This window comes from Hyperolius riggenbachi, chromosome 3 (assembly GCF_040937935.1).
Source record: "Hyperolius riggenbachi isolate aHypRig1 chromosome 3, aHypRig1.pri, whole genome shotgun sequence".
NCBI lineage: Eukaryota > Metazoa > Chordata > Amphibia > Anura > Hyperoliidae > Hyperolius > Hyperolius riggenbachi.
Window position 1 is genome coordinate 399810467 of NC_090648.1, and position 19033 is coordinate 399829499.

General features: G+C 43.4%; 1 protein-coding gene across 6 annotated transcripts in view; it reads right to left on the minus strand.

The window, feature by feature from the left end:
* Positions 1–19033, minus strand: part of TENM2 (teneurin transmembrane protein 2) — a 4210084-nt gene that overhangs the window by 1948414 nt on the left and 2242637 nt on the right. For all 6 annotated transcript variants that reach the window (XM_068277420.1, XM_068277423.1, XM_068277418.1 and 3 more), the window contains one exon: positions 283–544. In XM_068277420.1, coding sequence (XP_068133521.1) covers positions 283–544 — 262 coding nt within the window. The remainder of the gene's footprint in view (positions 1–282; positions 545–19033) is intronic.

A 19033-nucleotide genomic window follows, 5' to 3' on the forward strand; every position in this document is an offset into this window, starting at 1 on the left:
TATCATGCTTGTATATCACCTTTTATTGTTGATATCTTACATGCTATTATAGTGTTTATACCTATTAAGCTTTTGGGCTTTACTTGCTTTATTTGGGCTTTATTGCTTTCTTGTTTAAACTTTTCAATAAATACATATTGAAACAAAAAATAAAGGTGTTATAGGTTTTAATATAGGTGTAAACAATGTTGCTTATAGTTCTCAGTATACTGAATATAATTCATATTTCTGTTTCTGCCTCATTGTATGTGTTGATATAATAGGCAAGTCCATTCTATATACCTGGGTCTCTGGAACAATAGGGTTGCCCCTTGGAAAAGAGCTGAAGAAGGTAGAAAGGGGAGAAGAGATTATGACTGGATCAGGCCTCACAAAGCCACTTAAATCACAGCTAGGGATGGTGTTTTCCTCTGTCTTCATTGCTAGGGTATCCATAGCATAAAAACTGTTCCATGGTAACCACACTGTCCGCTCCTGGCTCATAAAAGGAGCTCGCTCAAAATGAAGTGTAAGGGATGCTCCGCCATTTGCTATTAAATCGAACCTGAGGAGACAAATAACTTGTATCAAAATCATTACATACATATGATTAATTTATGTTTAATAAAGACATGTAATGGATATTTACATGGATTACTCAGGAAATCCATTAACCAGGGCCCACAGACTTCACCCAGAACTAATACAAGTCAAAAAAAAGTTGTTCCTGGCACTGGGTTGAACTAGAGCCAGTGTCCTTTCATGCAAAGTGTATGCAAAATGTATAGACAACAGATTCAAATGTCCTACTTGCTTAGTGTTCTCAATACCACACAGTGCCAATGCTGTGCAGTCTTATGATCATGCCTCTATTATGATATTAACAGATTTTATATAGACAAGTGTTCCATTCCCAATATTAATAAGTGCAGAGAAAGTACCTTGATTGTAGTACCAACAACTCTGCATCCAAAATGTCCCAATGTAAAAAAAAAGAAAAAAGGCAGTCATCTATTTTAAAGTAATCCAGAGCGAATGTATTTGTGGGTCCATCTGAAAATGGCGCAGGGAAAAAAATGGTGCACCGTTCTGCCGATAAATGTATCATAAAACGCTATTTATCGTTTTAATGTAAATACAATAAAACGGTAAATTTCGTTTTATGATACATTGATTGCAGAGTGGTGCGCCATAAAAAACATGCAGGGGACTGCTAGTAGGCAGCGGGGGCTGGGGGAGAGAGGCAGCAGGACACTAGAGGGCATAGGCATCGGATGTATGCAGAGGCATACGTTACCTTGTCCTGGGTCGGCGTTCGCTCCTTTCCTTTGCTCCTTCCATTCGTTTGCTGTAGTCCTGCAGCTGGCCAATCACCATGCGGAGACTGAAGCCACATGGTGATTGGCTGGCTGCAGGACTACAGTAAACGAATGGAAGAAGTGAAGGAGCGGAGGAAAGGAGCGATCGGCGGCCCAGGACAAGGTAACGTATGCTTCTGCACACATCCTCCCCCGCTGCCTATGCCCTCCAGTGTCCCGCTGCCTCTCTCCTCCCCCGACCCCCGCTGCATTTTTAAACACTTATAACGCTATTTAGCGTTATAAGTGTAAGGCACACTGCCTGCGCCATTTTTTAAAACCATTATATAACGCTAAATAGCGTTATATAATGTAAGTCTATGGGGCGCCCTTTTTATTCCCCTGGCGCCATTTTTAACTGTCACGGTATTTGTACGCCGTAGGTGAGTTGGGCACCAGGAGAGCCAGGAGAGCCGAATGACAGTTCTCCCAGCTGCTGCTAAACTCCCTGTCGGCGTTCAACACTATACCCCCTGCGAAAACCTGGCACCCCATAGCAGCAATTTTATGCTGGGTGCACAAGGGTAATTCAGGGCTCCAGTGATTGCTGGACCCTGAAATACACCTTCCTCAGAGTTGTGATGATTCGCAGGGGGTTACATAGTTACTTACTATAACTATGTAACCCCCTGCGAATCATCTCAACTCTGAGGAAGGTGTATTTCAGGGTCCAGCAATCCCTGGAGCCCTGAATTACCCTTATTCACCTCGTGCAGCATAAAATTGCTGCTATGGGGTGCCGGGTTTTGACGCCTGGCGCTGAGTGCCATGTGCCGAAACCACCTGCTTCAAATCCAGAGATGCTGGGAAGTACTCTGTGTGCATCCTTTCATGCATGTCTCTGTTCACTAGGTCTTTCAACATACTATCTTTGAGCTGTCTACATGATACACTGCACTCCTCTCCTCGTCTACCAATAATGGGTCGGCTACGCTTCCTGGGCATGGGTAGAGATGGTAGACAATCGCAGTGGCTGAATGGTGTACTGGTTACATGAGACCAGGGTTCGAATCTCGGCTCTTCTTGTTCAGAAAGCCAGCACCTATTCAGTGAAAAGAGCTTGGGCAAGACTCCCTAACACTGCTACTGCTTATAGAGTGCACCCTGGTAGCTTTGAGTCTGCCAGGAAAAAAGCACAATATAAATATTCTGTGTCTTGGCTTGTCTAGTGTATACTGTGCTACGTGTTGAATACCTGAGCAAGGATACAGACTTTTCCTGGATCGTATGCCAAACAAAGGGGAGAGCTATGGCCTCAAAAAAACGCACCAAATCAGACAATAAATAATTGAAATAGTACATCCTTTATTAATGAATCCACAAACGATTAAAAAACACAGTTAAAAACAGGTGGGGAATAGCAAGTAAACCCTTATTGTCGGAGAACCGGCAGGGAATTAAAGTGCTGATGGTGTAGATCACACACCGCTAAGGGTGTGAAACGTGACTGGTGATATCCAAGATGAATAATGGAAAATGGCATAACATTGTCACAGGGGAAGTGGGAAAAACATGGGGCAAAAGTGCAAAGTGCATGGATAAATAACAATATAAATATCACATTACATGCAAACACTGAACGTGATAAATGTACATCAACAATGTGATGGCAAGCAGGGTCTAACAACAATCAAACAATGTCAGAGAAGTGATACAATCCATGTGATAAGCAAATCACCCGACAATACATAGGCAAATAGTAGTGACAAGAAAAGATATGGTCATTGAGAAATAAACACCCATGTGGTGAAGAATCCTACCGGTAAAAAGGTCGCTCCACGGGCCCCCCACCGCTGCTATCGCGATTCGCCACCGTCATGTGGCTTTTTCAAAGCTACTAAGTTAAAAAAAAAAAAAATGGCTGCAATAGGTAACTTAGTAGCTTTGAAAAAGCCACATGACGGTGGCGAATCGCGATAGCAGTGGTGGGCGGCCCGTGGAGCGACCTTTTTACCGGTAGGATTCTTCACCACATGGGTGTTTATTTCTCAATGACCATATCTTTCTCGTCACTACTATTTGCCTATGTATTGTCGGGTGATTTGCTTATCACATGGATTGTATCAGACCCTGCTTGCCATCACATTGTTGATGTACATTTATCACGTTCAGTGTTTGCATGTAATGTGATATTTATATTGTTATTTATCCATGCACTTTGCACTTTTGCCCCATGTTTTTCCCACTTCCCCTGTGATAATGTTATGCCATTTTCCATTATTCATCTTGGATATCACCAGTCATGTTTCACACCCTTAGCGGTGTGTCATCTACACCATCAGCACTTTAATTCCCTGCCGGTTCTCCGACAATTAGGGTTTACTTGCTATCCCCCACCTGTTTTTAACTGTGTTTTTTAATCGTTTGTGGATTCATTAATAAAGGATGTAGTATTTCAATTATTTATTGTCTGATTTGGTGCGTTTTTTTGAGGCCATAGCTCTCCCCTTTGTTTGGCATTTGAATCTCATTGGCCATTCTGCACATTTCAGGGTTCCTTCTTATTTATGGATAGGACTATATGATTGTTTATGGATGGTGCTCCACGTGCTGTTTTTTGTTTATTTTTCCTGGATCGTTACATGTATAAAATGAAAAAAAAATTGTTGCAGATCACGACCCAAGTTTTGGTTCTTGCTTTCATCAGGTGATTGGGTCCCAATGACACACAATACATTAAATAGGTAATAATCCTCCCCTCTCAAATTTAACCTCATAGCTTCCAGTCAAGGTCTGTTATAGAGGGGATAGGTTGCACATATATCCAAAAATATAGTCTCCTGTCCTCCTCTTTCCCAAGTCCTGTGCGTCCCCAGTCCTCTGTCCCGACTCCCGAATCTCCATGTGTTCCCCATCCACTCTTCTGTTCCCATGTGTTCCCTGTCCTCTCTTCTGCCCTGGTCCTCTGTCTCTGTGTGTGTGTCTCTTGAGGCATCCTATGGCATCCTTGTGGAGTGTGCAGGCTGTGGCTTACTGCAAAATGGTTCCACAATGCGGAAATTAGAAGCTGCAATCCTCCATAGGAAATCCACTGGGGGGTCCATGCTCGCAGCCAAAGTCTCTCTCCCTTCACTTCCACTTACATCACTATTGCGGAAGTGAAGAGAGAGAGTCTTTAGCTGTGAGCACACACCCCCCAGCAGCTTTCCTTTGGAGGGTTACAGATTCTCATCTCAGCACTGTGGTACCGTTATGCGGTAAGCCACAGCCTACAAAATACCCACAGATGCCATAGGGTGCACCTAGAGACATATAGGAACAGAGGACAGGACACATGGGGATGTGGGACAGAAGACAGGACACACATGGACTCAGGACAGGGGACAAACACACAGACAAAATTATTGTATTTGGACCATAAGATGCAGAAAAAGTGCTTCTTATAGTCTGAAAAATACGGTAACTGGACAATTGACTCAAAGGCTATTTCATGGGCAGCTGTGGGCAAGTCTATCATTATGTCATTAAAAATCAAACAGATAAAAGGCCTGGAGTAGATTTGAGATGTAGTGCTTGCATGTTGAAGATTTTGCTGTGAACAGGCAACATTTGGTCAAAGGAGCTCTCCATTTAGGTGAAAAAATCCATCTTTAAAGTTAGTCTGAAGCCAGATTTAAAAAAAAAAAAAAACAGATACCAGGGCCGGTTCAAGACTTTTTGCTGCCTAAGGCAAACTTACATAGTTACATAGTTATTTGGGTTGAAAAAAGACATATGTCCATCGAGTTCAACCAGAAAATAAAGCACAACACCAGCCTGCTCCCTCGCATATCCCTGTTGATCCAGATGAAGGCTAAAAAAAAACCCTTACAAGGCATAAGGCATTAGGCATTAGCCCCAAATGGGAAAAAATCCTACCTGGCTGCAGACGGCAATCATATAAAACTTTGGATCAACACCACTGGGCATTAGTAACTATAGCCATAGATGTCTTTCAACGCAAGGAAAGCATCTAAGCCCCCTTTAAATGCATATATAGAATGTGCCATAACCACTTCCTTAACCACCTTGGCGTTCAATTTCCTCAAGATTTTTGTGCAAAAAAAGATCGAATTAATTTTCATAACTTTTTTTTCCCTGTAACTGGCCAAAATGTGTCAAGCAAGGGTCTAGTATATAGTACAGGAGAGTATTGATGTGTATGCAGGTCAATATCATTAACAGTATGTTTTGTATTGATGTGTATAACCATCAATACTGCTAGGGAGGTTAAAACATTTAAAACATTTTTCCTCCATGTGCAGATCATGTCCCCTATGTGGGATTGACCTTTGGGGACCCTTATTACTCATTTGCTATACCTAATATATATCTAACACATATTCCTTTGCTTGCTCATACTATAGCCATATAATAGGATAGACAGGAACATATACTCATATAAACATAGTGTTAGGAATTGCTTAGTTCTGTAACCCGCAAGGCATATCATAAGGCTTTGCAGTGCTTGGCAACTTTTCAGACGCCATGTTGTTCAGAGGCGTCCATATTAGTTATATTAGTTTCATATAAACATAGATTTTATACATATACTATACGGTCACTTTAAGTCTTAATATTAAAGGTAATTTTGCAAAAACTCTTTCCTGTAACACAAACCACAATGTCTCTTCTTGCCTCTATCTGATAGTAACACACCCTAAGAAAAAGCCCCTACCAGCCCATGCATCCTGTCAACAGTCAACTGTTCCGAGAAAACTCCATTCTGTATCTCTCTATATTAAAACATATATTAAAACACATACATAAGAAAGTATGATATCTGCTTATTGGCTGAAACTGTTAGTTGAGGTAAACAGTCTAAATTAATTATATATACTTTTGTATCTTCATATGAGTGGATGGGAGGGATAGTAGAATTAGCCATGATATTAAATGTCACTGAGCAGATACCGTCTTTTGAAGACTAAACCGCGAGCTCACATCCGCTGTCACACCTATTATACGTTTATACATTTCCCACCACATGTTCTGGGAGCACAGCCAAACAATTTATTTCCTGTAACAAAAGGTTTAGAGATTTTTTATAAGTTTCCCTATAAGATGTATACTGTAGCTTTCTACGCATGTTCCAGATTTGTGGTTTGAGAAACTTCATATATACCGCTACCTTCCTATTAAACGGCATTCTGGCTATTGATACCTGACTGCTCTTGTCTGTGTATTATTCATATAGTCAGAATCACTTGGCATGCCATGCGCTGACCAAATTATCTGACTAATCAAATTTAAAGTTAGTTTATAATTGTTTTATATTTGTTTAAGATAAGTTTTAAGCCTACAGCTGGTGCCGTGACTCGGATCGTGCAGAGGAGAGCTGAAAGGCCCACAGCCCAGTTCTGGGTAAGTACAGAATTTTTCCCGCACTTAGGGAACTCATTTCTGCCGCTTTCCCAGTACTGTCTGTCTAAATTTTGTTTAATACTTTGTATATAGTGTCAGTCATATTTGACTGGAATAGTGGCCTCCTACTAAAGTGGACGGGGTTTATAATACTTTGTATATAGTGTCAGTCATATTTGACTGGAATAGTGGCCTCCTACTAAAGTGGACGGGGTTTATAATAAAGAGTGGGCTTGATCACCCCACAAGAGACACTCCCGGGTGTGAGGAGTGGGCCGTTCTTGAAAGATAGGACGGGTATATGTAATAGTTTAGTAGTCTTTGTTTATTGTCTGTTTTAATACAAGGATTGGTCACATAATTTGATCACACTTTTTTTTCTACTCTGCTTAAAATCTTATCTATCGCATAGAAGTCAATAAGATAATCTGTTTTCTGTTTGTCCGTGTGTGCCGAACTTCAACTCTGTCGTATTAGGTAGGATACGGCAGGTCGGCTGTATATTGTTGTCTTTGCACTAGACAAATCGACACTCTGGTATTTGACCAAAGAGGCTCTTCTCTTTTCTCTTTTGTTCAGTCAGAAGGACCCCAAAGAAGCAGGCTTAATGCTATTTCAGCTGTTAAGTCCATCGGAGGGAATTTGAAATCAAGGCCACGGTTAGGCTTGATTTTAGTGTCACTAGTTAGAATTCTTTCCTCAATAATACCAGAGTGCCGATATTACAAAGTCTGACATACGGGAAATAAATTGAGTTACTAATCTCAGTATATTGGTGTCTTGACTGGTTTAAAATTCTTGCCCAAACTATAAGAAGTTCATGGTAACTTCCTACGGAGTCAGTTTATAAGCGTCCCCAGGTTGGGACTATAGAGAGAACCCTTAGATACTTAACGGACACCAATAGACTGACCAGTGACTCAAGGATTTATGCCCCGTATTAGAGATAGAAGGCCCTTTAGGACCCGCCCTCAAGCTTTTCCATATATCCCTCATTTCAGGATCCATTACTTAGTTGTCACTAATCCTGCTGAGTTCACACCAAGAAGTTGGGGACGTAGGTTATATATATGCGCTGAGGGGATTACAATTAGACTCATAATCATATTTAATCCCAATCTTCCCGTTGGTGCCGCTTAGTGGACACCGGTGGACGGATTGTGATTGGAAGTAAACCTTGTAGGAGTTTATGCCTCCAATCAGACTAAGACGTCACAGAGCACATTATACAAATCAAGATAAATTTCTACCCCAATACTGTGGGCATCCCGTACAATACCAATATCAAGTGACATTTTTTAGAGTAGGGTTTCTTATCATCCGAAGGTATAATATCAGAATCCCCACGAGATCAAGAGGGTAAGTATGAAGAAATTTTTTGGAAAACTTTGTACTGGACAATATTCGGTAGACTTTCCTGATCCTGGTCTACCAAAAATAGGAGAATCATGCAAGGACTATGTGGGAAGGGTGAGTCCTACCGACTATTTTCTAATCAATCCATGGGTAGACAATATGGCAGGATGGACTGAGTCCATGAGAAGTTGTGACCCTTTTCCCAGAACAGGGGCCAATGATGATTTCCATATGGACATGGTGAAAGGCCTCTGCTTGGGAGACCGGCAAGCATGGCCATATTACAGGGCTGATCCCAACTGGGAGTTTCCATATATGCGGGAGGGAGGTCAGAATTGGCTGCGGTACGCACCATTCTGGTATGATAGACAGACTAAGGGGCAAAAGAGACCAAAAATGAAAACTGATAATACTAAAGATTTAGCAAGCCGAGAAAAACATAATCTAGAAGGAATGATTACTAGACCAATGTCTAAAATCTTGCCCACTGCCCCACCAGTGCCGGCCCCAACTTGGGAGCCACCTCCTAAATATAGTGAAAAACATAGTAGTACACCGACTACTACATTGTACCCATCAGTACTTCAGGAGGAGGCTGAATTAATTGCCATGATACAAACTCAGAGAGTGGATATGGAGACCCCTCCTGACTCCGCTGCCTCAAAATCTACAACTGCATCCCAAACTCCATCCACTGAGCTGTCAGGTTCTTCTGTTTTGGAAGAACGACAGGGGCCGTTGTCTACCAACCCATTTCACTATGGAAATATTCGTCCTCCAAATTTAGAACATGGGGAAAGTATACCTTTAGATACCCGATCTTTACCTGATCCTGATATCAGCCGGAGTGATCCATTGTCATGCCTTGACCGATATCGGGATGACATGATCACTTTTAATTCACCCCCCAATATATCTCAGGCGGTAAGAAGTGAGAAAGTTTCAGGAATTCCAAAGAACCCAGATACTAGGCTCTCCAGTCCAGGTCCTGATCGGATTCCACTGCCCCCTCCTTTGACCAAGAAGTCTTTTGCAACAGCAATGGCCGAAGGACTTAATGAACTGGGGGAAAACGCACAACAGTCAGTCAAGTGGACAGTGCAGTGGAACGAGGGTAAAGCGAAACCTGAGGAGGAGTCTCTGACCGAGGAATTGAAAAGGTACTTAGAGAGCCTATCCCATAAACTAAGGAAAGAAGTTTTAGACACAGTATACAAGACCCCAGAGAGGGGACGACGACCCCCACCGGTCGCTCCCAAAAATTTTAGGGGTGGAAAAAGGGCCCCCATGGGAAAAAAAACCTATGAAATACCAGTATATGCACGCCCAAATACGAGATCGCAGTCTCAACTGCAAGTAGAGAATGCGGATCCCACTGAAGATTCACCAGATGAAGAATTAGAGCCCGATACAGAGACTAGTGAACATAAAGGAGCCGACGAGGAAGATAATGAGAAAACAGGGGCAGAAAGCCGAGTAGAAAGAAGTTATCCTTTTTTGATTGCAGGGGACATGATAATAAAAAAACCCATGGACATAGATGACATCAATAAAGCAGTAAAGCATTGTCCCAAACCAAATATCTCTCCTCTCGGTACCCTGCAATACTTGAAAAAGTTCTGCCAGGGCAGGTGTTTAACCCAGGAAGATATGAAACTAATTATAGATGGCATCATAGGGGCAAACTCTGAGTGGGATTGGGACAATGTGGGTTCCATTTCCGAAGTCAGGCACGACGCAACTGCCAAAGATTATCCACTGAATAGTGAGAAGGGTCTGAAAAATATGTGGGATGAAATACGGTTGGAGTTGGAGCGGGTGTTTAAAGCGAGATCATGCCTTGCGGCTGCTACGGCATGTAAACAAAAGTCTTCTGAATCCATTGTGGATTTCTGGAAGAGATTTGTGGATTGTTGGGAGAATGAAGCTGGTATGACACTAGAGACTGATAAAGATCATTCTCTACTCATCCAGTCATTCCTTAATAATGTAGACCCACTGTATGTTACAACTGTCAAACAGCAGATATCCGACTGGCCCTCATTAGACAAAAAGTCTTTTCAAAAAGCTTTGTTGGAGAAAGACGCCGCGGGATGTCTTGAGGTAAGTAAACCAAAGAAAGTGACAATTAGAGAAAATAAGGAAGCTAATTATCAGGCAGAAGAAGCGATGGCAGGCTGGGAATGGTATCAGGACCCGTGGCCACAGGTAGGCAACAGGAGAAGGGTTGATGGAGAGGGTCAATTTAGTTTTCCGGGCCGTACACAGGGAAGAGGAAGGGGGTTTAGAGGCAATGGGAGAATCATGCCCAACCCTATGCCAGGTTGCTTTAATTGTGGTGCCACGGACCATTACAAGAGTCAGTGTCCATATTCTCGTACACCAAGACCACAATACCAGCCCCAACCCCCAGGAGGTAACCCAGGAGCGCCTCCTCTGTCCAATCACCCCTATCAGACACAAATGCCGGCACCTGCACAGCCAGTGTCTAATCCCATGCAAAGAAACCAATACTCCTACCCAAATGCACAGGGTCCCTCAAATGGGTACCAACAGATGCCAAACCAGCTGAGACAAAGACAGAACGAAGGGCTCAGAGGTCCTAAATTTCCCATTACATGGGGTGGGCCTCAGCCGCAATTCTGAAGCTGCCCAGAGGACACTGTCCCGGCATTCACAGTTATCTCGACCTCTTATGAAACCTCTCCATTGATTGTACTTGTGGTGGAGGGAAAAAGAATCCCATTTTTAGTGGATTCTGGTGCAACCTCTTCCACATTGTGTGAGGACTTTTATAAGGGCAAGAGACAGAATGCCAGTCCCTCAATGGGTATCAATGGGATAGTAACCAAAACATACAAGACAGACTCCCTGTCTGTTGAGCACCCTGAAACAGGAGTCACTCTTTTCCAACACAACTTCAGACTGATCCCTAACTGTCCAGTCAACCTACTAGGACGTGACTTATTTGACTTATTGAAGATACAGATAGGGACCGACTGTGAGGGTAATTTCCATGTTACCTCAGGAGTTATTCCAGTGATTACCCCAAAGAAGCCTGACAAACTGTTCCACCTAACCGAAGATATTGATAGTTTGACTGAAGTGCCCCCTGAGGTCTGGTCTACAGGAGATGATGACGTAGGCTACATTTCATGCACTCCATACAAGGCCATGTTGAAGCCTAACTGTTCACCTGTTTATATTAAACAATATCCATTGTCACCCGAAAAGGAAAAGGGGGTCGAACCCTTACTAGAGTCCTTTCTTAGGACAGGTGTCATTGAGGAGACAATATCTCCTTACAATACTCCTATAAATCCGATTTTAAAAGGGAACTCCAGCCCAAGTGAATACCGATTTGTGCAGGATTTGCGGGCTGTTAATGCTCTGGTAATACCAATAGCGCCAGTAGTGCCCGATGTGCCATCTCTCCTATCATCTATACCCCCAGACGCTGGTTTTTTCAGCGTTTTTGATTTAAAGCACGCTTTTTTCAGCGTCCCTGTGGACGAGGAGACTAGGCCACTGTTCGCCTTCACCTTCAGAGGCCGCCAATACACATGGTGTCGATTGCCTCAGGGCTATATTGACTCCCCTGTAGTCTACAGCATAGTCCTGCGTGCCGCGCTCCGGTCCTGGACCCCTAGCCATGGTTCTGTCCTGCTCATGTACGCGGATGATCTTTGCCTCGTGAGCAGGACAAGGGAGGCCAACATGTCTGATGGCTGCAGTTTGTTGAGACATTTGTATGAGTGTGGTCATAAGGTTTCTAAGAAAAAGTTGCAATGGTGTCAAGAAAGTGTTGAGTACCTTGGCTTCGTCCTCATAAAAGGTGAAAGGAAAATCAGCCATACCCGAATTGCTGCCATAGTGGGTCTGCCCCGCCCACACACAAAAAAAGATATGCTCTCCTTTTTGGGTATGATTGGTTACTGCCGCCAATGGATCGCTGATTGTTCCTTCTATGACAATGTACTGAGGCAAGCCACAAAACCAGACATGCCAGATCTAATCAAATGGTCAAATGAAATGCTCACAGCCTTTGCTCACCTTAAAAGTGCTATGGTAACCAGCCCAGGCTTGGGCCTCCCAGATTATAAGGTTAAGTTTCATTTGTTTGCCAGGGACAATTGTAGAACCATGGCTGGGGTCTTGGCACAGGAGCATGGCACCAAATACCGCCCTGTTGCATTTTTTTCAAAGGTCGTGGCCGTGCAGGTACAGGGGCTACCTGCTTGTCTCCGTAGTTTGGCGGCATGCGCAATGATAGTGGAGATGGCTGCACCTCTCACCCTGGGGCATCCCACCGTCCTGCACACTTCACATGATGTAAAAAATCTCCTGAAAAGTGTGTATACTCAACACATGTCGGCCCAGAGGTTGAGCGGATACGAGATTGTGCTGCTATCAAATCCTAACCTAACACTAAAGTATTCAGCCTCAACCTCTGGCCCAGCTGCTATCTTAAATGCCCTGCTAGGTCTTAAAGGTGAAACAGACGAATTGCCTCCTGACCATGACTGTTCACAACTCATTTACCAGGACACCTCGCCCAGACCTGACATGTTATCAAACCCTATCCCAGATGCCCAGACTGTCTTTGTAGATGGGTCCTGTTCACGACCAAATGACAACACGTACCATACGGGCTATGCCGTGGTCCAACTCCCCGACATTGTTCTTGAAGCAGGTCCCATACCCTACCGGTCAGCCCAGGCAGCTGAACTCATTGCGCTGACCAGAGCATGCTCACTTTTTGAGGGCCAATCTCTGAATTGCTACACGGATTCCAAATATGGATACGGGATTGTGCATTATCATGGGGTCATCTGGCAGAGAAGGGGTTCCAGCTACCTTCTCGGCTAGCTGTACTTCATTGTAAAGCACATACAAACAACAAAGATGAGATTTCTAGGGGAAATGCCCTTGCTGACCGTACTGCCAAGGCAGCAGCATTGCTGTCCACTGCCACCTACGAAATGCCCATGTTAGCTCCAGAGATCACCCTGTCCAAAGACCTTCTCCAGGAACTACAGAGTTGGGTGAGTAATGAGGAGAAACGGATCTGGGAAGATAGGGGTGCCAGATTGAATACAAATACTTGTATCATCTGCAAAGAGGGGAAGCCCTGCATTCCCCAGTTGAGCTCCACACTTATAATTGCCCAATACCACGGTGCAGGTCATAGGTCAGCAGAAACCACAAAAGAACTAATGGCCAAAGATTTTTTCATTGTGGGATTAGGTTCCCTTTGTAGGAGGTTTGTAGAGCGATGTCTTACATGCGCAAGGAACAACCCAAACAATCCTAACAAAGCAAAGCATCAACACCTGGAGTATCCAACCACCCCGTTCTCTCATCTGCAGATAGACTTTACTCACATTCCGAAAACAAACAGTCCCAATAAAACGGAATATGCATTGGTCATAGTGGATATGTTTTCGCGATGGCCAGAGATATTCCCGACCACAAATGAAACTGCCCAAACTGTAGTAAAGATTCTGACACATGAAATCATTCCTAGGTGGGGGCCAGTGCAGATTAACTCAGACAATGGTCCAGCTTTTATTGCCCAGATCACCAAGCAACTAGTGAAAGCACTTCAGATAGAGTGGAAATTCCACTTACCTTATCATCCACAGAGTTCAGGGGTAGTGGAAAGAATGAACAGAACTTTTAAAGACAAATTGAAAAAGGCTACAGGGGGTACTTTTGTGAATTGGAAGCGGGTATTGCCCGTAGTATTGGCAGAAATCAGGATGCAGCCAAACAAGAGTACAGGTTACTCACCTTTTGAAATCCTTATGGGAAGACCCTTTCCCACGCCATGGGGGGTAAGACCCTATGAGCTGACCACAGATGATCTTAGTGTAGTTCAGGAAGAATATGTCAGGAAACTCCTTGAGGTACTTGATCAGTATCAGGAAAATGTCGCTCGCACTCTTCCTTTTTCTCCACAGGATCCAACCCACAGATTCCGTCCAGGGGACACGGTGATAGTCCAGAAGCTGACCAAAGGGAAGAAGGCGGACCTTTTCCCCTACGGGCCACTCACCAAGGTCGTTGCTGTGACGAGGACGGCTGTCCTGACGGAGGAGACCCCCACTTGGGTCCACGCAAGCAGAGTGAAGGGGATTCCGCCTTCCAAGAACCAGCCAATCCAGACGCGGGGGTTCAAGATCCGGTTCCCATTGGATACAGGAGATAGACTGGGTGAAGCAGGCTACGAAATCCCGAACACATCAGAACTGGGTGAAGCAGGCTACGAAATCCCGAACGCATCAGAACTGGGTGAAGTAATAGACGACAAAAACCCGAAATCAAAGCCAGAGGATACTGATGGAGACTCCAGACGGAGAGAAGAAAAAGAGGAGAGTCAGGAGGAAAATGAGACATCACCCTTGTTCGCTTTTTTGTTTAACGATTAGTATTGCTCTCTTTTTGACTACTCTTATCCTGGTGATCATTAATTGTCACTATGACATAGGATCATTAGGAGATATTGATAACCTGTGTCACACACATCTACAGCCTCCTGTCCCCACATGCTCTATCACCAGTACACTCAGACCTGATAGTCTAACGGATTACATGAAAGGTAGTCCTACTGTGGTCCGGGATAATATTCCAGAAGGAAAACACACAAGTACACCTACACGGAAATCAATTCACAAAAGATCAGTGACTGACCAAAGCATGCAGGGAGGACAAGTGGACATTACTGGAGCTAATGATTACAGGGGTATGACTTTCTGGTTTAATTCATCCAATACCCATGTGGCTACTTATACTTTCCATGCATGCCAAATTATCAAATGCCCAGTTTATCATGCACACCAGCAGTGGTTCCAGAGTTGTTATGGAACAGGTTACATATGTGTAGTGGATGATCATTGGGGAGACTCATGCAGCTATTGGGGGGCGGTGGGATGGAATACTGGAGATGATTGGGGAAATAAACCAGAAAGTGCTTTAAAAAGAAAAGACAAGAATGATAAATCTCTAATCTCCAGAATGACACTGATTTGTAAGAAAGCAGGTAAATATGTCCTAAACATTGAAAATCCAAGTCCCACTGATGCTGGAAGCTATATATTTGGTCTGTATTGGGGAAGAGGTTATTCCTCCTGGCTTAGAACCTTTTTTATTAAAGATATGTTTGACAACCCTGAATACAGACAAAATATACAGATCTCAAAAGAGGATAACCCTCTGATAAAACATGACACAGTCAAAGGATTAGCAGCAATTGCTGATCCCACATTTGGGGACACCTTGGCCATTGAGACTGGTTTTACCCATACAAACTTGTGGTTGGAGTGGATGAAATATACAGCACATGAGCACAACATGTCTGATTGTTATGTGTGTGGAGGTGCTAGACCTCATCTGGGAACTGTTCCTCTTCATCTTCCGGAAGGTGGAGAGGAATGTTTCCTTAGCCTCTATACGGGTATGAATACAACAGATCCCAAATGTGAGAGGTGGAAGAAAGAATACCCAATCCTCACTAAGATAGCCAAGCTTGATCTACCAGTCACTGTGTATAAAGGGAATTACACTTGTTATGTTAGCAACAGCCAACAAGGTGTAAAGGTGGGTAATTTCTCTAATGGATACTGTGCAAACTACAGCCAGATCCCTGTGGAAAAATTGTACAACCAGACTCACTTCATAGGAGACATCTACTGGATCTGTGGAGACATGAGGCTAAGACCAATGCTGCCAAAGGTATGGTCAGGTGAGTGTGCACTGGTTAAAATTCTCATGCCCCTTCACATCTTTAGTGATATACCTGATATGACCCGTCAATTTAGTTCCATGGGGAACAGGGAGAAAAGGGAGGTTAAAGGGCGTTTGGACCCACACGTATATACTGATGTTATGGGGGTCCCAAGAGGGGTCCCTGATGAATTTAAGGCCAGGGATCAAGTAGCCTCTGGGTTTGAGTCTTTTTTTCTCCCCTTGATGACTCTAAACAAAAATGTGGACTGGATTAATTACATATATTATAACCAGCAAAGATTTGTTAATTATACCAAAGAGGCCTTACAAGGTCTGGCTGATGAGTTGAGTCCAAACTCCCAAATGACCTTCCAGAATAGGATGACCCTAGACATGATGTTGGCAGAGAAGGGTGGGGTTTGTAAATTCATTGGTCTCTCTGATGCCTGTTGCACTTACATACCCAGCAACACTGGCCCTAATGGGAAAGTTACAGAAGCCATTAAAAAGTTAGAATCCCTCTCAATTGAATTAAAGCAGAACTCTGGTGTGGATACCTCCTGGGCAGACTTCTTTAATTTTTCATGGTTAACTGGATGGGTTAAGAAGCTGCTGACATTCATCCTGTGTATCATAGCCTTGATTTTATTCATTTATTTGGGATATAGACTGCTCATGTGCTGTATTCAAAGGTGTACATCACCCACACCTACTCCTACCCATATTTATGTGCAGTATTTAGCTCTTAGGGCTCAAGAGCATCTCACTGTTAGCAAAGAGGGAGGACCTACAGGGTTCTAACGAGAAGTTCACCTATAGAGGTCTGGTTGGATGTCCAGTTATTGGCTTAACTGGAAAGAGGGGAATGTGGGATTGACCTTTGGGGACCCTTATTACTCATTTGCTATACCTAATATATATCTAACACATATTCCTTTGCTTGCTCATACTATAGCCATATAATAGGATAGACAGGAACATATACTCATATAAACATAGTGTTAGGAATTGCTTAGTTCTGTAACCCGCAAGGCATATCATAAGGCTTTGCAGTGCTTGGCAACTTTTCAGACGCCATGTTGTTCAGAGGCGTCCATATTAGTTATATTAGTTTCATATAAACATAGATTTTATACATATACTATACGGTCACTTTAAGTCTTAATATTAAAGGTAATTTTGCAAAAACTCTTTCCTGTAACACAAACCACAATGTCTCTTCTTGCCTCTATCTGATAGTAACACACCCTAAGAAAAAGCCCCTACCAGCCCATGCATCCTGTCAACAGTCAACTGTTCCGAGAAAACTCCATTCTGTATCTCTCTATATTAAAACATATATTAAAACACATACATAAGAAAGTATGATATCTGCTTATTGGCTGAAACTGTTAGTTAAGGTAAACAGTCTAAATTAATTATATATACTTTTGTATCTTCATATGAGTGGATGGGAGGGATAGTAGAATTAGCCATGATATTAAATGTCACTGAGCAGATACCGTCTTTTGAAGACTAAACCGCGAGCTCACATCCGCTGTCACACCTATTATACGTTTATACATTTCCCACCACATGTTCTGGGAGCACAGCCAAACAATTTATTTCCTGTAACAAAAGGTTTAGAGATTTTTTATAAGTTTCCCTATAAGATGTATACTGTAGCTTTCTACGCATGTTCCAGATTTGTGGTTTGAGAAACTTCATATATACCGCTACCTTCCTATTAAACGGCATTCTGGCTATTGATACCTGACTGCTCTTGTCTGTGTATTATTCATATAGTCAGAATCACTTGGCATGCCATGCGCTGACCAAATTATCTGACTAATCAAATTTAAAGTTAGTTTATAATTGTTTTATATTTGTTTAAGATAAGTTTTAAGCCTACACCCTAGTCCTTTGCAAAAGCCAAGAGACAAAAAGCTCATCTGCCAAGCTTTTATATTGCCCTCTGATGTATTTATACATGTTAATTAGATCCCCTCAATGGCGTCTTTTCTCCAGACTACATAAACCCAGTTTATCTAACCTCTCTTGGTGAGACCTTCCATTCCTCGTATCAATTCTGTTGCTTGTCTCTGCATCTGCTCTAAAACTGCAATATCTTTCCTGTAAAGTGGTGACCAGAGCTGAATTCCATATTAGCGATGTGGCCTTACTAGAGAGTTAAACAGGGGCAATATTATGCTAGCATCTCAAGTTTTTATTAATGCATCCAAAACTTGTATTAGCTTTAACTGCAGCGGCTTGGCATTGAATACGATTATTTAACTTGTTGTCAATGAGTACTCCTCCAAGGTTGATGTCCCCATCTGTATCCCGTTTATTTTGTATGGTGCTAGACCATTGGTATGACCAAAATGCATGACTTAACATTTTTCAATATTGAATTTCATCTGCCATTTATGTGCCCCACTAGAGTTGGCCAGAATGGTTAGCCGGCAGACATTTCCCGGCGTATACAGCTGTTTGCGCCTCTGCCGCCCCTATACATCATGTTTGAACTAAACTTTGACCTCTTACCTTACAGTCAGTAGACTAAGGGCAGCCAATCAGCCTGCACTCCCTCATGGAACTCCCTCCCCCCATGCCCCCTCTAAAAAACGCAGTTGCGCCGGCCATGTTTCATTCTGTCTCCGGCTGCTGTAGTGAGAGGAAGTGACAGAGAGCATTGCTGAGATAGGGGAAGTTAGCTAGGCCTGTTTTGTTGTTCCTTGCTGACTGACTTGCTGAGAAAGCACCCATAATAGCTCTTTTGAGGGCTACTACATCGTTCTGCTGTTTTTTGTGTTTTTTTCGTGTGCGACACTCCACAGTCCACTAGCACCGACACAGTACTACTGCTTACTGCTATTGGGTCCCCACTCAGTTGCAATCACAGTACCACTCCAGTGCATTAGTTTAGACTGTATTCTGATAGTGCTATTGCATTTCTCTGTGTGTAACTAGAGATGGCCCGAACGGTTCGCCCGCAAACGGTTCCAGGCGAACTTTAGGTGTAGAGATGGGCCGAACGGTTCGCCGGCGAACGGTTCCAGGCGAACTTAGGGTGGTTCAGCTTCACCGGCGAAGGCGAACTTTCCCGGAAGTTCGATTTGCCCCATAATGCTCTATGAGGGTCAACTTTGACCCTCTACATCACAGTCAGCAGGCACATTGTAGCCAATCCGGCTACACTCAGCGCTGGAGCCCCACCCACCCCTTATATAAGGCAGGCTCCGGCGGCCAGTACACTCACTCGTGTGCCTGCACATAGACAGACTAGG